The sequence below is a fragment of the Neopelma chrysocephalum genome, unplaced genomic scaffold (assembly GCF_003984885.1).
Source record: "Neopelma chrysocephalum unplaced genomic scaffold, ASM398488v2 Primary Assembly neopelma1_61b, whole genome shotgun sequence".
NCBI lineage: Eukaryota > Metazoa > Chordata > Aves > Passeriformes > Pipridae > Neopelma > Neopelma chrysocephalum.
The window spans coordinates 10,988,941-11,014,121 of NW_020897717.1; the positions used below are offsets into that span (position 1 = coordinate 10,988,941).

Below are 25,181 nucleotides of genomic sequence, written 5' to 3' on the forward strand. Positions count from 1 at the left end.
ATAAAAAAATACATATATCTTAAAGAGAAAGCTTTATTAGGAGACTGGACAATTTCCATCATGAACTTTTTGATTTACAATTTAATTGATCTTGTTATACTATGAGAACTGGGAAAATGGTAACTCTATACTTGCCTAGGAATGATATGGACACTTTTAATATGTCTTTTATTCTCCTTTCTAATTCAGTAAAGACAATAATTCTATGTTTCATATATTGATATCTTTCTTATTTATGATATAAATAACACAGGTAACTTAATTGAGCATCTCTTGGAGTATTTTGCTCCCCTTACACTTTGCTGTGCAAAGCATTTCAAAACTAGTAAAACACGAAAATAACTTATGGTATGAAATTTCTTTAAGTGCTAGTTTGGCTTTAGTAGACAAAACTCATGTCTGAATATAGTTATTTCTATTTTTGAACTTACTGCAAGATAATCTGGGCCATCTTTATTGTAAACAAACAGAAGCAATCCATTCAGTTGATCTGTTCTGAATTTGAATGAGATCTCAAATTCCATTCCACCACTGAAAACACCTGAATGTAATTCCAGAAACCCTGGAAAAAGAGTGAGTGCATACATAAGCTAATCAAATCCGTAAATAAATAGTTTCAGGAAACCAAAAGTAAAAATTTAGATGCTACTTTCTACTTTGACGCAAAGAACTTGGGCATCAAGATTATAGTTCTCACAATTTTATCACTCAGCCTTGTAAAGGACAGTTATCGACAACATACTGCAAGAAACCAAACCAGTACAATATCCTCATTTTTTTACCTGGCATTTCTTTTGGTACCTTATAGGCATCTTTTATGTCTCTACAAAAGTGAACCTTCACCTTTTACAGGCACATCAAATCTGCATACACTTACAGCAGCACTACCTGTCTGTGAATGCAATTCCTCTTTCATGCAGCAACCTTCTGTAAACCCAGAGACCAAATTTTACAGCATTCAAAAATAAACCTCTCTAACTAAAAATGCTTTGAAAAGCAGATCACTGCAATACTTTTAATATGATCACCTTTTATATCTCAAGAACATAATTGGATAGTGCAATAGAACAGGAAACTACCTCTGCCAAGAAAATGTGCTCCTTCTGAGAGGACAATGGGGCATCCTTCCCAAATATGATAGACATTGTTCTGCTCTTCAGCATATTCCCAGTTCAAAGATTCCCAGTTTTCATAAGGAGTATGCACTTTCTTCAAAAATACATCACTAAGACACCCCACAAATCCTTTCTGTACTATCCTCTTCATCCCTACAAAAAAAGGAAAATATTTTTTAAGCCGATTAATCACATGCAACTAAACTCAGGAATTAATTTATATGTTTTATACATGTTCTCTCTATCATATATGTCTATGTATGCATTGAAAACCAGCTATCAATCACTTCATAAAGATGGTCTCAAAGCCAAATCCAGATTTTTGAATGGGTCTAGTTCCTAAAGACAGCAGTGTCTGCTACATAGCTGAAAAATACTAAACTTTTTGAGATTTTGTATATAGGTACTTTCAAATCAACAGCAGAAATCTGCTCTATGGAGATCCAAGGAAAGTTTTCTTTAAACAAAACAGTAATGCTGAAGAAAGGCATGCTTCTGCTGAATAGGAAGAAATAGTGTTGCAAAAGCTAAGACAGATGAATACATGTTTAGAAGCTTCATCAGGAAATTTTTCCTTCCTTGTTTGAATAAAAAACCCCCAATGATTCCTGGCTGCTATACTCTTTTTTCACTAGGGACAAAAACATAAAGCAGATTTATAGGTGGCCTTCTCTTGAATGGTACTTATAGTCACTCTCATTTTAATTATTTACCTGTGTCTTTTGAGGGAGGCATCCTGGATTACTTTGTGAACCAACGTTTTAGAAGAACGCATGCACATATTTCTGGTTTTAGTAAAGTGACAAATAAGGAAAGAGGGAGTTGGACTTCAGTGTACTCACTAGTTTTTATGTCAGGGGTGAGAATATAAACTTAGTAAACAATTTGGCTTCCAGGTTAATATGATAGAAACAAAATTCTGGAAATGAATTCACTGAGAACAGCTGACTGTATACTGGCTTTGTAGGCAGTCACTTCTCTGTTATAGGATGGCAGATTATATACTTGAAATATATACCAAATTTATATATGAAAACTTATGTTTATTGATTTTTCTGGAAGCCAAGTATGATCCAATTCTACATAAATTCTATATCTGTAAATTACAGGTATATTCATACATCACCAAATTCAATGCAACAACCTCTGGAGGATACAAATTGACATCAAAAAAGGCCAGCATGTTGTATCCCTATACCCAAGTGGGATGCATAACCCTGTGTTTAAGCTAATAAAAAGAAATTTCATGTGTATTTTGGCAAAGAATTTGAGAATCTGTATGTAAAACACATCCTTAAGTTTCACAGTTGTATCAGTTCTGTGTATAAAATTCATTAAAGTGCACACAGAGCTCATACGCTGCTTTAATGCTGATGAAATCAGCTATATAGACATTTCAATCTATCTCAAAAGGTAAAATTTGAGATACTGTAAAGACTTATTTATCATACTCACCTACATCCTTTCTCTCAATAGTATAACCCTGTGGAAGTCCTCCAACAAAAACTCCTGTGTTCTCTCCAATAATGGTACTGCCACTAGTTGCTAAGGAAGAACCTGAAAGAAATATATTCAATGCTTTCAACAGATTTTCAACTCAATAAAAAATTATCGATATTTTATAAAAAAGGCTACTGTGACACAATATCCTAATACTTTCCCATACATATCCAGGAAATATTTACATCCCTATTTTACAACAGAGTATTAAAACAATTATAGATTCACAAGCACAAAAAGACACTTAGTATTAAATCATCAAAGATTCACATTGGACAGATACCTCAGATGAACAGATAAAACCGTAGTGATCTTTTGAGAAAATTGAGTTGAATTCTTTTTTGTACGGGTAAACACAGGTAGTGGAAAAGTAAGCAAGTGAGCAATACCAAATTTATTTAGATGAATTGATTACCTGTGTACTGCCCATCCACTGTGATGTTTCCCAGTGCTTGAATTCTTGTAGCAATTATTTGGTGCCAGCTGTTATCATTGTACACTTTTCCACCATCATTAGTTGGACTGACTGCTACCGCAGATCCCTTTTTAATAAAGAGAAGAATCCAATTTAGAATATTACAAAGGTAACATTTAGAATTATACCTTACTGTTTTACAGCAATCTGTAGCATGTAACATCTAAAAATAAAGACAGAAGTCCTCTGCTTAACTTCTTTTGGACTACTGAATGATGTTTAGGACTGATTTCCCCACTAAATTAACCTTTTCAAATACTAAATGAAAGATCAAGGATCCAGTTTGGTTTCTATTAAAAACAGAAAAGTCTGTGTAGTTCCCCTGATAAAGACAACGATGAGGCACAAATCACTGAGGGTCATGTCACTCAGATTTTTTATTTTTTATTCATTTTTTAATTATGTCTCTATTTAACTATTTTACGGATTACTGTGGCTGTGTAGTTGGATGGTCATGATTCAATGTGCCATCCACAGAGAGAAGCAGCATATCAAGATTGTTAATTGCAGCACCTGTCTAAAGGAAGGAACCCAAAAAAGAGGTGTATTTGTAGCACAGTAGATCCATGTTCTGTCCATGTTAACCTGGTATCAAAAGGACTTTCTAGATGAAAGAGTACAATAAATTTAGGGAGAGAAAAAATGGTCATTCCAAGAGATTCAGGAAGACACACCAAAACAAAGAAAGGGGAAAAAAACCCAACAAAACAACAACAAAAAACCCAAAACCAAAACCAACCAACCAAACAAACAACCACCCCCAAAAGATAGTTATTGAAGTTGCTTTATGGTATAAGGGATGGTTGTAAAAATGCATTTAAATTTAACTAGAATTTTTATGTGGTTTTATTGAAACAAACAAAAAATATGACAAAGGGGGGTGAATTTAGGGACATCTATGACAAATACAGAGAAATCTTTTCCAAATTGCTGAGTAAGAGGAATATAAGAGATGAAGTTGCCAAACTAAATCTCATGATTGTAAAGAACCAAACAAAATACCACATAAATTAACATAATGATGTAACAAAAATAAAATCAATACATTTCCAGAATTTTCTTGAGATTTATATCCAAATAATCTTCTAATTTGCTAATAATTCCCATAATATTTTCTCAGGACTTTATACCCTACTTGAACTATCTGAGAACTCAAAGTTATTCTGCTGGATTCACAAATACAATTGTCCTATGCAGCAGGCAACTACTGAATGGAAAAACATTTCCTTGTATAGGCACTGTGCTATACTAAAGAATCTCAACCTCTGTAGTTACTTTATGGCTTCAAAAAACAACTTCAAAAAAATATGTTAAAGAAAAATTTGGTTCCTTATCATTTGGGGGCCTAGCTTGTAACTTTGCAAGAGCAAACTAGACCATTCAGCAATTTTTTTGTTCTCAAATCATCTATGACTTTTTCTGGCCAAAGGACCTTAGAGTTATGCACACAGAGAAAACCTGTTGATATAAACAACCACTTATTTTAATTAATACTAAAAACTTCTTGTTAAAATTTAGTCTTCTGCCTCTAATGGTATTCATCTATTAGAAATTGCATTTTGGCACAAGATTTATGAACACAGAATACATTTTACAGTACCTTTTGAATTGGGGACTGTCACTGTGTATCTTATGTATCAAAATATATATGATGTGCACATATGTACATGATTACAGAAAAAATTATTTCCTGTGGATATTTACAGCATGCTTCCTACTCCATTCAGCCAACATCCTGGTACTGAGGAGTTTTGTACAGCAGCCCTCTGCCCCATTAAAACAATACAAAGCTATATATCCTTACATATTAATTCCCACTTTTTCATATACTATTTTTTATTGTCTTCTCTCCTATTTCAACATTTTAATATTTTACAAACACACACATTTCATTATCGTAGTTTAATAATTAAAACCAGAACTGGTGTCATGCCCAATTAATGTGCCCTGGTAGCATGCCCATTAGTTTTTCCATTAGTGAATTCAACAATACTAATGGGATTACTAGCATGGGATGCTAATTGGGCGTGACATAAGAAACTGGCTTACTTCTTAGCATACCCTTGCTAATGATGAAATTAATGAGCATTTTATTAAATGCTGTCTCATCAAAGTGTACTTAGTTAGCGTTAAAATTGTTACAAACGATGCTGCATTCTAAAGATCAGGTGCCTGAATAAGTGGTTCTTCATATTATGTTTGGCAACAGTCTAGAGCATTAACAGTTTTATACATCAGAAACCACATTTATTTGTAACCAATTCAATCTGGGACCACACAAGCATATGTGCAAACCTGTGCTTAATTTTGGGGGAAGACAAAAAAAGATGGTTTTCAGGATTCAGCATGCACTGAGTTGGAGGTCCCTTTAAAAAATTTTATCCAGAACTACCTGAGTCACTCTGTGATCACATCCAAATAGCCTATTGTGAGATGGCTTGTCATGCATTTTGGAAATCAAGATTTTGAAATCTGGGTTATTTAGCTAAACCATACAACGTCTTAATATTTGGTAGTTCTCAGTAATAACTAAGTAAGTACAAATCACTGTGGCTCTCTCGTGACGATGTTTACATTGAAAACACATAGAAACATTACAAATAAGAATCTTCAAAGATACTGTCTTAGGTGCCAAAGTGAGTGTAACTATACTTTTCCCAGTCAAGTTCTTTCAATTGCCAAACTCCTGCCACTGAGAAGGTAAACAAAGACTGACGTTTTGCCAGTGCCAAGGAGGAAGGTCTAGCTGAGACTCACAGCTGGGTAGGTAGTCTCCATCTTCCTTTTTTTGTGGAGTTACAGCTTACCCTCAGACTGTGCCTACTACTTCAGCTTCTTCATGACAAATCACAGGCAACAAGAAAAGTATCTCATGTTCCTCCTTTTTGCTCTAAAGTTTAGTAAATGGATCGCCTTCTAAAATGGAAGAGCTGGATTCAATTCCCTCCATCCTGTGAGAACAATCTCAATACACTATCCCCAGACTGTACTAATCACTAAGGAAAAAGGTACTCCACACTGGATTTATATTTTCACTTTTAATGATTTCACTTGGTGCAAAAAATTCAGTGCTTCCCTGAGAAGAAGAACAAATGACCTGCAGCCACTGAAAGATAACCAGAAATTTAGCTGGAGTTGATTATGTAATTTAGGGGTGGAGGTAAAGACATTATGATAAGAAGAAAATACACAGAAGGTTTACAGATATTCTGAGTTTGGAGGAAGATCTATGGAACAATTTGATTGTTCAGACAAGACCAAGGAAGACATCTGTTAGCAAAACCCCTCATGCTTCCTGGAGCATGAGTAGAAACTGCAAAGAATGACAGTAAAACAATTAGGAAGGAAAAAAAGAGCAGTTACGCAACACAAAAGGGAAACAAAAGGGATAGTCAGACAATAGTTGGATGAATGGTGGTGTACATGAGGCTCAGAGAAGTATGAATGGACAGGAAGAAAAGGATTTGAAATTAATACTTAGCGAAGGATGAAGCTAGGCTGGTGAAGGCTCCCCACTAGGAAGACTTGGCAGGACTATTCCCAGAGCAGACACAACAAAGAGAAAACGCATTGCTGATCCTGAGCAAAGATACATACCAGCATCCTGAAAGGGACTAAGGGTAAAAATAATTAACCTGTGACAGGACACAGCTGGAAGGGAGCACAGAATATTATGGCACACTGCTACAGATAAAAAGCAGCAGCGACAAAGTTGTCATCAAAAAGAATTTTGGCAATTTTTAAGGGAAGAGCACAAAGGCAAGGCCACAAATGCTTATTGTATATGCCATGACCATAACTAGAGAAAACAATGCATATAACCTGGTTAAGACACCACATGATGTCAATAAGATGAAATTAAAGCATTTGCACACTAATGCAAACTGTGACGCACAAATGAAAGATTAAGAAATGCTGCTACAGAACATGATCCCTGACATTGTAAGATAGGAATAGCAAATCATGGAAAAAAGAAAAAAGAAACAAACTATGAAGAAAACATAGAAACAAAGGTAAAGACAGTAAGGTAGCACAGGACAGTAAGGATACAGAAGACTGAAAATTTTTGATAACTGTATATTCATAGGTAAAAGATTTTGAAAAAGATGCTACAAAAATACATTGATGTAGGCCACTGTACCGTACTTCTGAATCTGAGAATGTACAGGAATCTCTTCCACATTATTAATGAGAAATTAGAAAGCATTAGCTTTCAAGATTGTAAATCATCTGTTAAGACCTACACTGTTCCTGAATACCTTGAATGACAGACTTTTTTTTCTCTGAACAGCCACTGAAGCAGCATCATAGGCAATTTTTGACTTTATAAGAAGAGGCAACAATATGGAAGTGAGGATCCTAAAAATCAGCATGGGACAGAGTTGTCTGATTCAAATGAAACAGAAATATAAACAAAGATGCATTCATAAACAATCTGTTAAAAATCAAAATAGTAACTATTGAAAATATTAACTGAACTGAGAAGCTCTGACTAAATATGAGACCTGCACTTTTTTACAGTTAAAAGACAGGATAAAAAGGGGGGGGGGAAATTAAAGCCCCAAAGCAGCCACCCTTCCATGAGTCCCCCCTCACTTCCCATTCTCCAAATTTTGCGGATCCAAACAAATACAACATCTTTCAGGAAATGAGTCCAAATAAGTTGACATAAATCTGCAAGGAGGGCTAGGAATACTATCTGAAGCACTAAAATGTTAGTTGAAAGACATCCACTCTCATTAAATAACAAACAGCAACAACAACAAAATCTAATCATTACACCTAGAAAGACTGAGAAGGAAATAAAAATTCCTTTTCAGTTAAGTAAAGTGCAAAAGGGATAGATTTAGTCCCTATTAAAATGTGGATGAGGGCAATATTAACAACATCAAGCATGGTCCCAAACTTTGACATATGCAGTTTGCAACAAGGAAAAATAAAGTAAAGCCTGAGTGTAAATGCAGTGGAAACAGTAGAAATTTATATGGTGGGGTCAGAAGCAGATTTCTAGCATGGGGATCACATACAAGCATGAGGATCACATACAAGCCAGCCTCTGTGCAGCACCATGCCTCCTCCGCAGATGTTCCAGAGCTTAAGAGGACCTTCACTGCTACACACCTCCACACGGTCATGGAGCATCAGTGCCTACACTATGGCAGAGCTCAGGAGGCAAAGGTTAACAGTGGCTTGGCACATCTCTAAATCCCCACTATTTTATGCCATTAAGCATTTCTGTGCTATGTGTTCAACCCCCTGGAGCATCAGATACAATGCCAAATGCAGAATTAGACAATAAGGTGTGACAGAAGATATGGCTGATAGAGCAACCAGATCAGACCTTCTGGCAACACCGAGGCAGCAGTAACCGTACCAAAAGGATGCATATATATGATACGTATGATACGATATTCTCGTAATATAATAAGAAAATCTGATAATTACTATCAATTTCTTGCATATTTATGAAATATAAGTGAGCCTGTAATGTTTTTTAATTCCATGAGGAGATCCAGATTCAGGGTGCAAAGAAACACAAAATACCCAAACAGAAATGCAAGGAATGTGACCTTATTTTTCATTTTGTTGATATTTCCCTTATTATTTATGTCTTTGCATAATGGCAACATGCTAATTTCAGTAGGAAAAAGGCTCAATATGGGATTCTTAAAAATTATTTACTAAAATTACATAATCTTTATCTACTAATTCAAAACCTTGTTCTGCCCACCTTTGAAATCTTGCTGCTTTAATCTGTAGTGGTGTTTGGTGGTACTGACAAAAAAACCCCAACTCATAAAAATGCAAAAACAAAGTCTTAAATTGTGGCACACTTAACAATAAAAGAGCAAAGCTTAAGTGTTTCAGTTTTCCTCTCCCAAAATGTCTAGTTCACTGAGGGTTCCAAGAAGCAAATGAACTTGTATCAATTAAATTAAAAAAAAAATTAAAAACAAACCAACAAACAAAAAACAAGGATAAGCATGTTAAAAGTGCTGAAATAAATGATATAAGCAATTTTTATAGGATCCTGTCTTTTGTTGTACCTGTGGATCAAAAAGAAAGTAAGGACGTCCACTCCTCAGCTGCAATGCAATGTATTCCTCCTGATTGCCAGGTGATGCAGAGAAAAAAATCAAACCATCGGGCTCCTGTGTTCTAAATTTCACTTTAATACCTGTTTAGAAACAGCAAGTAGATGGTTAATACCAAAAGCATTCTAACAAAAATTGCCAACAAAATACTGTTTTAGAAACAGCAGTAACATTGCAAACTAAATTCATGGAAGTTCTGTTCACCTAAAGCCCTTGTTAGTCGTTGCAGAGAAATTTTACTAATCCTGAGTCAGCTCTTGACAGAAATTTCTGAGTCCTTACTCATCTGTAAAAAGAAACATGCAGTTGTTGACCTATGTTGCTTAGTCACTTCTTGCTTAAGAAAATATAATTGAGATATTAGCCTACTATTCTAATAGTTGATGTTTTAAATGTGTATAGTTGACAGGTGTTGATGTTGTACATGTAAAGACACTCGTCACTTAATGTTTCTGTCAGTAAAGTAGTAATGAGGTTTCTGCTTGCAAGGATTTCTATGAATAGTAGTAGGATTTCAGTTCCAAAATATACATATGTATGTGTTCACATGTATATTTATATATGTTCTTTTATAAGTACATATATCTAAGTGCACAAAGAACAGGAAAATAAGTAGTTTCAACAAAAGTTGGAAAAACCCCAAGAAATAATGAATGAACTAATCTTAATTAACAACTTTCCAGATCATTATCAATAGTCCTCCATTTTTTCTGATAAAATCTCAACTCATGAAATGTCTTTTAAATGACATACAAGGAAAACAACACAGGGGTTTTTTTACAACAGCTTATTGTTGTCCAGTGTATAAACTTACTCAGGAACTATCTAAGGACACATTAACAAAACAATTCATAAATTATGTAACCAATTTTGAGAAGTATAATTATGAATTAACAAGTTTTGGAAAACCATAGTGTTTTATTACTATCTTTTTTGACTATTTTTAAGCTATCTCCTGGAATATGATTTTAAAGTAACAAATTAGAAAATTAAAAAAACATATGCCAAATTTGGCCCAGCTTTTCTAACATGCAAATCCAGATACCTCAGGCTGAGTGTATGGTGGAGCCATGCTTTTACTGCATCAAGTTTTTGCAAAGGGGAATGAAAAGGCAGCAATAGCAACATCCACCTGTCCCACACTTTCACAACATTTCTACATAAGATGCTTTTACAAAACAGGGTAAGTTATTGGGTTTTACCGATCTCTATCAAACTATTCAGTATTTTCACTATCTTAAGTCAGGCAGAAAACAGTAAGTGACTAAAGTTTTTATTGCAGACAGCACCTATATTTAAAAAAATTAAATAATCATAATTCTGATGCACATTCTTACTAGATCACACTTGTTAATTACCTTAAGAAATATCTTTTGACCCCATTACTTAATTGCATAAATTTTTCCATGCAAATCACATAATGCAGTCACAGTATGAAACATTCTCTACACAATGAAAATAAGCCATGCTATTAAAACACCTGCAAAAAGCAGTTGCACAGAAGTAACCCGCTGCAAGTAAAAAACTCGGTGTCCATACTTCAGGAAAAGCATCGCTTTGCCTGGCTCAGAAATAAACACTTGCTGTACTTTGAGGTTCCAGTTATTTCCAGCAGCAGTATCTGCTGGAGAGGCTGAGACTGACGGCCTCCAATCTCAGCAGTGGGAAGTATAGTTAATTTAACAAGCTGACAGTATTTTTATCAAGCTGCCAAAAGACATTTCTGAAGACCAGAGGATCCCTCCTCACACCTAATTCAGAAGGACAAACCTAAACAAAATAATTGAGTTTCTGAAAAAACACCATTCTTGTATAATAATTGTGTTAGAAAATATAAATTAAATGGTTCATAACAGTGATATTGGAGTAATTCTAAGAGTTTTTAAATGTTATGCAGGAGCTTACTTTTTTCTTTGGACATTGAAGAGTCCTACCTGTAGAGCTGCCACAGCTTTGTATAAATTATTAATGACTCAGGAACCATTATTTTCTTCTAAATACATTTGTCACCTATTACGTAACTGAGAGAATGACTCTGCTCCTTCAAGTTCAGGTATCTTCGGAATTGCTCGTGAGATAGGAAAGTTCATATAAGCCAGCTCTAAATAAACACTTTTATACCTCAATATTAATATTTGCTTGCATTTCTAGAAGTGAGCACAATAGAGAAACCAAATATTGAGGAAACTTCTGCCCCATAGATAATATTTTCACTGCAAGACAAAAACTTGTGAAATTAATATTTTTCACAGGAACATACTAATTAATGTTGGACCTCATGGTCAAAACAAAGCATAACCAGAAACCCATTCAGATTTGTAACAACTACATGCATGCCATTTTTGTCTTATTGACACTGAACACTGGAAATGGATCTTACTTGAGCTGAACACAGATAGCTTTCCCTTGAAAATCTGAAGTTTCACTGAACTTGAAGACCACACTGGGCTACTAAAAAAACTTTTCCTTTTTGTACTGGGGGAGGGGAGAGTGAGAGATTTTGCAAAGAAGTTTCTCGAAGAATTGTGTCTATTACTTCAGTATGCACATCTGAAACCTTAATTTCAATGTTAAATATAACAGATAAATAGAAACATAAACAAAATAGTGACATTATAATTACTTCTGTAATTTGTCATATGTAGAAACTGCATCTCAGCCACACTACAGACCCTACTAAATCTTGGATGGAAAACATGACCATCTGTGGGGCATAGTAGGAATGTACTTTTAATCAACTGAATCTTGAATTGCAACTCAAGAATTCACCTAACAGACCTGTTTGTGTGACAAAAATGATTGTTCCACAAGAAGTTGTTATCATTTCTGGGGTAAAAGCCAACAGGAAATTCTAGTACAAATTAAACATTAAAGTATGTCATTCAAATAAAATCTTTAATTCCATTTCAAATTATAGTTGCCATTGGAGAAGCTGTCAGAATTCCTTAAATTGAAAATAATTTATTTATTTCTGTAATTGAGTTTCTTTAATTATAATAGCATTGTACAAAAAAATAATACAAGCATTATATATAGCGGACATAAAAGACAAAAAGAAGAATACACAGCCATAAAAAGGACAAGTAAAATAAATTACTAGTATTAGCATTAATACTATGTTGGATATTTTCAAACTGTGTTAGGGCAGACTAACCTTCCGTCAGGATCTACACAGTTTCAATTTATACAATAGCAGATTGTGATTAGATTTCTGTCCTAGTTTCAAAGATGGCACAGCCAGGTTAGTAGAGGAACGAGGATATGAAGAATTTCCAATGCAGGCATTTTTAAAGGCATTCAACTGAGACACAATATCAGCAAGTTACCCTGAGAGTGACACAGTTTTGAGAGTCCCTTTTAGTAACAGGCTGGTAAAACAAGTAAAATGATATACTATTACTCTAATATTAGGTGCATTTGAAAACATTTTCAAATTTCATCATCACAAACATCAGAACACAGTTTTTTGTCTAATAAAATGCATATGGGGTGATTTTTATACCCACTCTTCGCCTCCCTCATGTAAGTTTCACAAGTCTCAGAACTTCAGCAACATTTCAGATTCAGACTATCTGGATCCAGAGTTTCCTACCACAATTCAGTATGACTTGCAAGACCTGCACAAAATTATTTAACAGGCAGAAATGCTCTCTTGAGAAGCTGACTGTGTTTCTGGCGAGTTTACAGAGCACACAGGATTATTCTGAGTTTAGAAGAAGCAGTTGGCAGTCAGTGGGAAAATATTAATAAATTAGAGCAGCTGCTAGATTAGCATAACATATACTAATAATTTATAATTATTTCAGCAATAAAATCCACTTCTAACTAATGCTAAAAAAAAAGAAGTTTAAAAAAATCAACATTTCAAAATACAAAAACTTCCACATTACTCAAAAATTTTGACTTTTTGAAATTTAAGGGAAGAAGAGTTGAGGGGAGAACGTAGGCAGAGGGTCAAGGCAATTGAAAACATCTTTTACAATAACAGCTAAGAGATTTCAGCAAAGTGACCTACTTAAAAATTAATTTTGTCCATCGATCCATCCAGCAAAAACACCTGTAAAGTACCTTTCTCTATAACTAGATGTTCAGGGTCCAGTTCAAAATAGCCAACAAATAGAAGACTCAATAAATACACAGAAGTTGCTACAAGTCTCAAAAGTCTCATGACCCTTCACCAAAACTTATATATAACCAGAGGAACAACTCTACCCAAAAGTGCTAAGAGCAGTCAAAAAAATGTATTTCCAACCTTGTCAGTGGTCAACAAGACTAGTGTTAATTTCATAAATAAAAAAAGAAACTTATCCAGTACCTGGAAAATCACAAAGCATTTTTAGAGATGAATTTTGCATAATCTGTGAAGCACATCCATGTTCAGTGAAATTTTTCCCAGAATTGTACAATTGTAGAAACATAATTTGAATTTCCATTCTACTTACATTGTTACATGAAATGGTGTAAATAATTGTATAATTGTACATTCCAATAAAAAGAACAGAAAATATACTGTTGGCTAAGAAAGCAGTCACTTTATCCTTACTGAAACCCTTATTTGTGCATAACACCCGCTAAAATGAATAGAAATTGTATATAAAATTTTGACTACATCATTAGGCTCTCGGCAGTCCTTTCAGCATGATAAACGTTAAGCATTTATTTAACATTAAGACTGTGTATAAATGCTTTTGCCGAATCAAAGTACATTTTCCCACAGAAATTATAAAACAAAATTTGTTTCTAACTGGGAGGGGATAGATGGAGAGTAAAACTCTGAGTTGCTATACACCTCCACTGAATTAACATTTTGTTGTTATTCTCTCTGTGAGAGCGATTCTGCATGCCTCACATCATCACAATAGCTAAAAGAGATTTAAATGTTTTTTTACATAAGAAAATGCACCTGTAGAAAAAACAAGAAGGAAGGCTTCACAAAAATGTATCAATATTCAAAGCAGTTTCACGTAATGGATAATGCAATTAGAAGAAAAGAAGGAATTCAGAGGACACTTCCCTGGACATAGTCATGAATACAAGGAGTTCTTCACACTTTGTGGTGGTCTATAGGTTCCTGCATTTTGTTGAGAGAAGGTGACAAGTCTTCTTCCCAAATCTCTACAAAATCTTTTGCTGTCTTTGGTACAGGCTCTCTCTTTTACTGTTACCTTAATGTGTTTGAAAATATTTTCAAAGTTCATCATCACAAACGTTAAGTTAGTAATTCCATCAATGAAGTAAATGCTACTAATTTTTAAGTTGCCTTAATTTTTTTAGTAGAAATTATTTAAAATATATACTTAAAAGTCACATACATACGTACATACATATGTGTGTGTATGTACACATTCATACATATTTGTACACACACAAAAAAATTTCCAGACTTTTCCCCAAACTGTAACTGGAGAGGAGCCCCTTTTCTTTTGTGATCATAGTAAAAGCAGGAGAAGCTAAAAATCCATTGTTTCTAAATTAGACTATACAAAAGCCCTGTATTTTGAAAAAGTCTAACTTTATTTAGAATGACACAACTCAAAGAATTTTTTAATGTACTCTTAATATCTCAAACTGCTAAAAATCCAAGTCAAACTAAAATGCTGAGTAAGCAGAAACACGGAGTATGATGAGTGAATGGAAAGGGGAAATATGCAACACTTCTTGTGGAAACCAACTATCAGGCAAAACTCCAAATCCTCTTGATGAGAACTGACTGTTTCTTTTACACTAAAATGACAAATTTGATACCTGTTTTTTCTTATTTTCCTTGCTACCCCATTATACCCACTACTGGTAAAACAAACAGGACATTTTAGCTTTAATCTTCTTACTACATAACCCAAATAACTTCAGTCATGTTTGCATTAATGCTGCATTAATCATGTTGTTGCGTATTAATGAGTTTTCAGGCTATGCTAATTACTGTCATAGATTCTGCAGCAGCCCATTAAATATACAAATTACAGAATTAAAGAGCCAGAGCTCTTCATGATTAATCTTTAAATGGAGAAAAACTAATGATGTCTGTACAAAGTTTCTCTCCACTTTTGGCTGACTGAGCCCAATGAACAATCAATTAGAGCATCTGAAGAATAAGAATATTGCTCATACTGAAAGATTTGTTATGCTGTTATTCTATGGAGAAGACACATATTTATAAGTTTCTATCAAATGGACTTCTCTAACATATTCCAGGCTTTAAGGTCTTCTGAAGTGTTGCACAGGGGTAAAAGCTAAAGGATATTCCAATCCATTACTGCATACTCATAGGTATCTGCTGGTTCTATATGAATATAGTAAATCAATCTTCCCCTTTTAGCAAGGACACAAGTCCTGCTACTCCCCAGTAGGAAAGATTTACAGCAAACCTTAGTGAAAAGAAAGCTAAGATAAGTTTAAAGTCATTTGATAAGATTTGATGTATTAGTAGCACTTTATCCCCTCACTTACAGAGTGATGCTTTGTCAGGAATAGTGCAATACCTAGTGGTTAAATCAAGAGATTCAAAATTAGGAGACCTTGAGTCTGCACTCAGCCAATGACTGAGAGATGTCATCTGAGAGCCATCACTTAAACCATCCTGCCTCCATATTCCGCCTTCTTGAAGAATGGTGGCCAATATAATTCGTGTAAGGTTCTGTAATGTTTAAAAAATTCTTTACTGTTTTGTCCTCCACAGCCTTAAAATACATATAAAATCAGCAAAATACTCACATGTATTCAGAAAAAATCACCCAGAGACTAGGTATTTACTGACATCTGAGAAACATTAATATATCCAAAAGAGCTGATTAGTTTGGCCTTCTCCAAACACTGCATATTATGCAGAACATCACAAGACTTTATAAAGAGTGAAATTCTCAGTCTGTATTAATATTACGCTGCACATCAATAGTTGTGGTTTAGAATTAACTAGCCATTCCAGATCTATTCTATCATTTCTTTACATCATGAAAAAATAAATAAACTATACTTTATACATTAAAGAACTTATATTTATACAAAATAGCTTTTTAAGAAAAACAAACATGCTCAGAGCAAGATTGATCATGGCATGAGAATACTTTCATATGAAGATAAAGTGAAAAAGACTGGCTTGCTGCAGTCAGTGCATAACAAAGAGGACATAATACAAACATAAGAAATTGTCTAGGAAAGGCAGTTAAGGAGCAGAGAAGCTTTCCAACACGTGCTCAACACACAAACAAGAGCATTTAAGGAAAGTAAACCAGTAGAAGTTCAACGTGAAAATGTAGCTTTTCACAGGTACTTTACAACTTCTCAGTGAAAACAGAAACGTCATTAGGACAATATTCAAAATATTGACACAAATTATCTGAGAGTTTAGCAAGACCCAAAAGGAACTGGTCAGTCTTCCTACCTATATTTATCTAACCAAATAAATGAAGGCCTCACAAAAACACATATAAGAGATCAGTGTGAAACCATATACGAAGATGCAGGTGATGACATTATCTGTTAGCATCCTCTGTCACTAGAATCAACAGCCAGTTCTTTACACAGACTTTTAAGCAATATTATCATTAAAGAAACTAGTATTCTGCCTCAAATTCATTTATTAGGCAAGTCCATGAACAGAGTTCATAACTGCCTTCCACTCATGTACAGTGGGGAAGTATACAACGAGCATAACATTCAACTAGCATTACTTTCTCAAAGCATAGCTACCAGAGAAGAAACAATACCTGTAATCTTGAAACTCATTGAGTCAAATGCTGCTTGGAGTAAGGAGGTTTGCTTCTGTATTGCTAAATATTGAGTGGAAGTATGAACGAAGAAGAAACATCACCCCAATATTCAGCTAATGCTTTCCTTGATGTTGGTGTCCAACTTGAGCAAAATCTGAGAAAACTTCATGCAAATATGGGGTCTCTCAAACAATTTTATTTATTTATCTTTATTTATTCCTTTTTTCATAGCCTAGAATAGTTCCACAGACTCCGATTTTAGAAATGGAAAAAAATAGTTTCTAGGGCTAAGAATCCTTTATGAGCAATTTCATTAATTCAAAGGTTGATATTTAAAGAATGGAAACAGAAGCAAGCATTCATCTTCATTTCAGAATAAGTTCTTTAGAGAAAGAACTGTATTCTGTTACCCGTATGTGAATTAGTGCATAAAAAAGGTCATCTTATGCAACAAGGGTAAGGTGGGAGAGGCTTCTAGGTGTTAATGCAATGCAAATCATAATTACTAGAAATATGATGACAAGAAGAATCACTTCAAAGATTTACAACAGTGCAATCTATAAAAGGTCAACATCACAGTGAAATCAGAAATGAGCTGGAGGTCAGCAGTTGTAAATAGCACTTCAATTATAAGCCTTTACTTAGTATTTCCAGCAGTAGCACAAATGTAACACTGCACAGATAGTAATTTAACTGATCAAGGGAAAAGAGTAAGACTAGAACTGAGTAAAATGCAAATATATCAAAATTAAAGTCAGTGTAATGATCTGAAACACAGCAGATTTAGACAACTGTGCATTAGCCAAGGCAGAATCCCATAACACAGGATCTCAGAAGCTGAAAGCACAATAAGGTGGAAATCCTGCAGCCAGTGAAGAGGGTTATTGATCAGGCAGTGTACATATGGAAAAGAAGAATAACTAAAATAAACTAATAAGTGTCTTGAGGAATACTACAGGACAAAAATGGAAATGTAACAAGGAGGAAAAAAAACCCCAAAACCTTGCAGACAGAAATACAACACCACAGAGCAAACACTCAGCAAAAAGCATAGTTTAAAGTTACAAACTCAGCAACAAATGCTACTCATGGTATAACTGGAAAAAAAAAAAAAGCTAACAATATATTCAAGTTAATGCAGAGATTTAAGGTAGACTGCAAAAAACCTGCCAAATTAAGAATTAACTGAAAGGAATATGTAATATTTTCATCTAGTAGTTTTTGTGGCAATATTTCCCTTGACTATTCTTGACATAATAACATTTTCCAAAGGAAGCCCAAAATTGGTTTTATTTGTAGGAACTAAGTTCACAAAAGGGTTTCAATGGAATGATCAGGTGCAAACTTTATGCATAGATAAATAAGTGACTGTGAAGGTTCATTCATTGCCTTCGAAGTTATTTGACACCTAAGGGAACTACATCTTGAAAGTGCTGCAGGTCCTGCTTTGAAAGAGTTAATAATATTCAATCACATTTTGTTCTGTTATCCCTATTCCTCTGTACCTAGGAACTTCACACTCTGTGAATTAAGTGCTTTATGGGGTTTGGCATGAAATGTTTACTGAAAATATATCCAGACACTCCGTAGCAATTGCACAAAACATTTTACTTTAAATATGATCCAGAGCTACCAAAACACCATCTTCAAAACCACAATTTCAGTTTCAGTGAAAGCACAGGACTTATAGATCAGGATAGAAAAGAAATGGAAGTTCAGCCCAACCTCTCTTGCACTGGACATGCAGATGATGGCATTTTTCACTCTGGGATTCAGATACTAAGTGAAATCAGTTTATTCAAAACGTAGTCCTGGAACATGATAACAAGGTACATCTGTTCTTTTTTACTGTAAACTCCTTTTCATTTTACTGTTAGGTCCTTGCCTAGATTACTATTCTCTATCAGCAGTTAATTATGTCTCAATATGAACTTCAGAATAGATCAGAGTCTGTATCTACTTAGCTTAATCAGGAAAAAGACCTAGTGACTTCAATGAGTAACCTACCTGACGTAGAGTTTATTTTACACTTATTTCGAATTGTTTGAATTCATGAGACAAATGCAAAACAAATTCTAAAACAGAAGACTCCTAAAAGTGATCTACACAAAAAATAAGGGAGACAGGTTGGAAAACTGTTATCAAATTCAAGTATCAAACGCAGGAAATTCTACTGAAGAAGGATATGCAAGGGAAGCTGCAACTGAAAAAAGTGAGAAAAAGCCAAAGGTATGCAATTTATCTTTCCAATCCTTTGTTTATCACAGTTTATCACTGTGGACCATTGCAGTTGGTGCTACTTCATGAAGTGCCACTGAATCGTTGATTTGGTACTATTTGTAGTTGTTAGAACTGTACTTTGAACTGGTTTTAGGTTATGATTTTTATTTTTGCCTTGATTGGTTTATATCTATGTCATTGACTGGTGAGACTTGCATTTTGTACTAATACAGTTCTGCTCACTTACAGTGCAATTCTACCCTCAACTTGGTCCAAATATTTGTGCAATTTTTTGCCCTTCTTCACCCATCTTCTCTGCTGTTCTCTGCCCCTATCTATCCTTCTCTTTGCCCTTCTTCTACCTTCTCTGACCTTCTCTTTTGCCATGCTCCTTTTTCCTTCTTCCTCATTCATCTCCACCCATCTTCTTCACTGTTCTGTCCCCTGTCTGCCCAGATCTGTCTGCCTGTCTTTGACCTTCTTCGATCTTCTCCAACCTTCTCCATTAGCTGTAATCCCAAAAGACGGCCTCGGCCCTGCTGTCTTTAAATGACCGTGTCAAGGCATGAAAGTCAACAGGATAAAGCCAACATTCTGAGTCTGCTACTGTAGAGGTTAACTACTATGCACTATCTAGAATTGAAACAGAGGTAAGTGCTGCATGAGAAGCTAAGAAATCCAGCAACTTTGTCTTAGAAATTACTTTAGCATATGTGTGATCCCTGCTTATTCTCCCTAATGTTTCCAAGAGCACAGAAGGAAACAGTTGTCACAGTTCCTGGACTGATTTTGAAAATAGAACTGGGGAGAGAGGGGAGAACCACCTGTAGTAGTTGTAGTAGCAGCATCAGTTGCTGTTATCATTTCCTTTTCTTTGTCAGAAGGCCATGGCCCAATATATGGCCCAATAATCGAACAGAGGATTTCATGTTATTTATCATATGTTAATGCCATATTCACCAAATTCACCAACGTTGTATAGAAGCTGCTCTGCCAAGCTTCTATACAAAGTGTGCCACAGAAAACACGACCCAGTGCAGTAAGCCAGCTGTGGAGGTTGTGTTATCAATTTGTAGTCTGGCTTATTCCCAAGAATCTGCACTCACTGCAAGCATTAAACACACACAGAAGCATAAAACAAAAGTAGCATGGCAATGAAATCACATTTATCTATAGCAGAATATTCTCACAGTATGAAATACTTTTGGAGTGATAAATACAACTTAAACTCTCCCTCTTCTCTGGTTTTTAAGAAAGCAGTACTGTGGTATGTGGTGGACAGGGAAAAACTCCTATACCACACCCAGCAATACAGCTAATGTGACCAAGACACCTCGCAGGGGACAGATAGGACCAGGTATTACGTCCTGTGTGCAGTCACCTACCTGGACAACCAGGATGTTACATGGTAATGCTGGTAGAAATGGAACACAAAGGTAATACCTTCCTCCTACCCAGGTGGGCTAGCTGCTCCACAGCCGAGCATTTGAGCTGAGATTTTCACTGCATGCCCAGATGCAAATAAAAGAGTGATAAGCCAAGAGATACACACAACAGCACCCACAGCGGTGTCTGTTGGTGTTTCACTGCTTTTCCATGTACAGTAAGGAGTTCATAATTTTCCCATGACTCTAATCAGAACTCAAAGGAAACTAAGTATACCTCTAAATTCTGAATTACATCTACTGGTACAAGCAGTAGAAAAGGCGATCCAGAAACAAGCATGAACAAAGACATTGCAATGGTATGAACAGCCATGTAACTTAATCTGTAGGGACTTAATATAGGGCACAATTTACAAAAAATTTCAACTTGAGGTAAGCAAGAAATTAAGGAATATAGAAAATTACAATGAAATTAATTGATATAGCATATAACATTTACTAATTTTGTTTGTCCAACGTAAGTTAAATTGCAACACTAAACAAGGAATGAATTAAACTGCCCAAACACAAGGATTAAAAATATAACTAATTTCGATAAAATTTCCCTTCTCTGTCTTCTGTGTATGTGTAGTTGATCCTGTTTTATGCTTGGACTGTAAACTCCTTAGGGCAGACATTGTCAACTTTTTGTTCCAAATACAAAACAGACGTGTAAAGATTTAACATTCAAGTTATTTTATTAATCTTAATAAAAAGAGATAAGGCCAATACTGAAAAGACTTTCTTTTCATTTCTTTCACATAGCATGATGTCACTTAACCTCCATATATTGTGATATTTTCAGGCAGTTATTGATTGAGCCTATGTCATCTTTTCAGAATTTTAATTCCTTACGGGATTCTTGAATTAAAGAACACTTTGCTATAGACTGCCTTTGTGTTGATTTTTACATTATTGCTTAAAACTTGAATGATTACAGAATACGTGACTAATTCAGAGTTACAGCAATAAGGAAATTCTCCTCTTTTGCAAAATTCACTTGATAATTTTTTTCTTTCTTCTTCCTCTCTCTTTCAAATTATGAGACTTTCTGCAACAGAGAAAATCATGATTTATTACAACATTGTAATAGATTAAATCAAAAAGTGGGTGATTGGACATACAATACTACTAAGAAGCATGAGACTTTATATTCTTTTGTTTCCAGTGTGATCAATTTTGTATCTTTACCACTTGCAGTGCCTCACAGAAAGACATTGATATTAAAAAAAAATAGGAGCAACAATCCTTGCCCATGTGCAGTAACAATGGCTCCAAATCACTTTTTTTCCTGTTTGAGGATTCAGATGACAGCCAGCTTGTTTAACTCCCACTGATTATTTTAAAGTTTTGCTTGCAGTGCTGGAGCACTATAAGGGAAATGGCAAAAAATTACCTCATCCTTAACAATGCAAAAAAAACATATTTATAGATGCACTTAAAAACTCTAAATTAAAAAAAAAAAAATTTAAACTAAACAGTCTCTAAAAAGGTGAACTGTGTCAACTGTAGTAGCAAGGCATGCCTAGCATACAATGGCATATGTATGTTACTCTCCTCCATAGAGGAGAGCTTGGGGACCCCTGGTGGCCTAGTGGATAGCATGCAGGACTCTCACCTCTGCGACCCAGGTTCGAATCCCAGCCAGTCCCCCGGGCAGATGGACCCCGTTAGCCCTGTAAGGCCATCCATCTATGAGAAGGTCACTCTAAAAACAAACCTACGTCCTGAGGACCTCACTGTCATTGTCCAAGCGTGCTTGGCCCCGGCAGATGAACCTTAGGATTAAAGGGTGGGCTCAGTTCAGCGCATGCTGTGTCTCACCTAAAAAATCCATTGCGCAGGCTGGAAAGGTAAAAAGACCTTTCCCCAAATCTTCGTTCGCGAAGACTGGCCATTAGAGGAAAGCTGGGCAAAGGATCTTGAACAGCATGCGGCCCTCGGCTGTGTCAGAGCAGGAACACTGCCACCGCATCAGGCAGGTGACAGCAGGGCTTCCAGGCACAGGGACTGGCAGGTAATCCGGATCCCAAACTGCTGTAGAAAGGGTGTATTGCACTATCAAGGCTGAAGCCTTACACCCAGCTCAGCTCTGCTCCACAGTAAGAGCTCTGGGCAGAGACTGGCTGTGAGCTATCACCGTATTTCCTCCCGTAATGTGCAGTAGCAATCCTGAGGCTCTTGAGCGTAGAAAGATTTCAGTCGGTGTTTTATAAAGTCAGAAGAACCAGGCATTTCTGTCTTAAAGCAGGTTGAGCACTGGCTATTTCTCAGGCTGGCTACAGTTGGTGGTCACTTTGCAATTCTGCAGAAGTACTGTGTTGCCCTGATTTCCACCTCTGACATTTCCCTGGCCCTTTCCTGCCTATGTGAAAAGCAGAAGGTCTGGCATAAAAACAATTATGCAGTCTTTGCTTCACCCAGGATTCCCATTCAGCTCGTTTTTCCCCCTTAGTGCATGCAGTTCAGTAGCATAACCAAGTTTACATAGATATATCCTAATTTTTTGAAAATTAATGATGCTAACGTGACAATTTAACATGAGTTTAGAATAAGCAGCTGAAACTGGCATATTTCAATCACTGAACTGAAACAATTTGGGAGAGAAAAAATATAAAACAGATGAAAGAAATATTAAAGAATACTAAAGGAGGAAATTAAATGGGAGAAACACCTAAATATGAAAGCTGGAGTACAGAGGCAGTGTTTTTATAACAAACTTCATCTTCTAAAAATAATGAACAAAACCTCTGAAACATAATAAATAAATGTGCAAATTTTTTGTAAAGGAACTCACTCTGAATAGTGCCAAAACTTCTGCAGAACAGATGACTCTCATCCCAAGATAAAACCTTCTTTTCCTTCTACAAGTCTTCCCAATAGTAGACATTCTCAAAAACACATTCCCGACACTCCCTTGAATCTTCCCAACAAGGTTTCACCCTGGTACTGCTATTCACTTCATAATTTTTTTCTGGCTCAAAAGATATGACCTGGGATAGTTGTACCTGCCAGTCCAGCCTTCGTTTTGTTCATCCAATTATGAATGTTGATGGGAACAAAGACTGTAATTCGTGTAAATAGATTCCCCCTCCTCCCTCCCTGTCTCTGCAGCAAGATACTGAGCAACTTGAAAATGTATAAAATAAAATCCCCCAAGGACTAAAACTCCACTACACCAAAATTCCCACTGTTTACTACAATACTAATGCATTCTGCTAGTGATGACCACTCTACTGGTAAACTTTCATTTCTAGTAAATCAAGAAACTTTTAAAGTAAACCAGAATAAAAGAGCACTATTAATTAAAAAGCTGGGGGGGGAGAAAAAAGTCTATATAAAAATGTGATACTACTTATTATTGAAACATTTTTTTTTTACTTGGGAGAAAACCTGAGGACACACTCCATTCCAAGAATCAGTTGTTACAACTCTAATCACCTTATAATAACACTAATCCAAATTTAAGCATGTAAGCATGGGTTGGATGGGACCTTTTAAGGCCACAAAGTCAAACCCCTCCTGCAATGAGAAGAGACATCTTCAACTGGATCAGGTTGCTTAGAGCTACGTCCAAACCAATTCCGAATATTTCCAGGGATGGGACATACACAACTCTGAGCAACCTGTTCCAGTGTTTCACCACCCTCATAGTAAAAAACTTTCTTATAACTAGCCTAAATCTCCCCTTTTTTAGTTAAAAAACATTACCTCTTGTCCTGTATATAGACCACTAAAGGAAAAGTGAAGCTGCATAGCAGAAAATTTAGAAATCTTGAGTTATTGCACCCAACATATTTTTCAGGAAATAGCCTTGTTTTATAAAGTAAATCATAATCATAGAGAGAAAATAATCACTTCTTAACAAGATAAAGATAGGACTTTAACAGCAGCACAGGTAACAGGTTAGTTTAATAAATAGGATGGTGCAAAACCATAGAGTGCTATATAAGTAATGATCAATGTTTAAAATCAATGCTCTTGCAAACTGAAGCCAATGCAAAGGGGCTAGCACCAGGGTAAGGTGATCTGGTTGATGTATTTTGGATCTACTGAAATAAATCCATTTATAGGAGCATTTGCAGGATGACTAAGTTAAAAGAGCACTGCAACAGTCAGGCCTGACTAAGGGAACGCCTCCTCCTACCGTCAATATTTCAAACTGATAAAGAGCTGACCGAGTGCAATCAGTGCTGTGATGAATAAAAGAAAGCTTGGGACCATTAACATTAACGGGACTTGTGTGACTAAATGCTCATATATTGTTCTGAAAATTCACCCGATGGACCAAGAGATTTTTTTTGCTTATGCTTCCCCTTTTTCCTGCAGACTGCATATGATCAGTTTAAAAATATATTGCAACATAGTAAAAACATCTAAAATAACTTCATATTATTAATATCCCATGAGTCAAACAAAAAGAAATGAAAGAATGACAGAGCTCACTCTGGCTACCTGGAAAACTTGAGAAAATAGAAATGCCATCTTGATAAACACAGATAAAATTGGCTGATCTAATATCTTCAGGCAGAGTGCCTTAGCCTTGGGGCACAACGACAAAGACTCTAGCACCTGCCATCTACAACGCATACTAGGGAATGGTTAATACACTGGCAGTCTCTGAAAGTTGGTTGAACTCTTGTGGG

General features: G+C 35.5%; 1 protein-coding gene across 8 annotated transcripts in view; it reads right to left on the reverse strand.

The window, feature by feature from the left end:
* USH2A (usherin) overlaps positions 1-25,181 on the reverse strand; it is a 379,012-nt gene that overhangs the window by 236,821 nt on the left and 117,010 nt on the right. For all 8 annotated transcript variants that reach the window (XM_027681679.1, XM_027681684.1, XM_027681681.1 and 5 more), the window contains 5 exons: positions 9,138-9,268; positions 3,031-3,157; positions 2,571-2,672; positions 1,080-1,268; positions 432-562 (listed from right to left, as the gene is read on the reverse strand). In XM_027681679.1, coding sequence (XP_027537480.1) covers positions 432-562; positions 1,080-1,268; positions 2,571-2,672; positions 3,031-3,157; positions 9,138-9,268 — 680 coding nt within the window. The remainder of the gene's footprint in view (positions 1-431; positions 563-1,079; positions 1,269-2,570; positions 2,673-3,030; positions 3,158-9,137; positions 9,269-25,181) is intronic.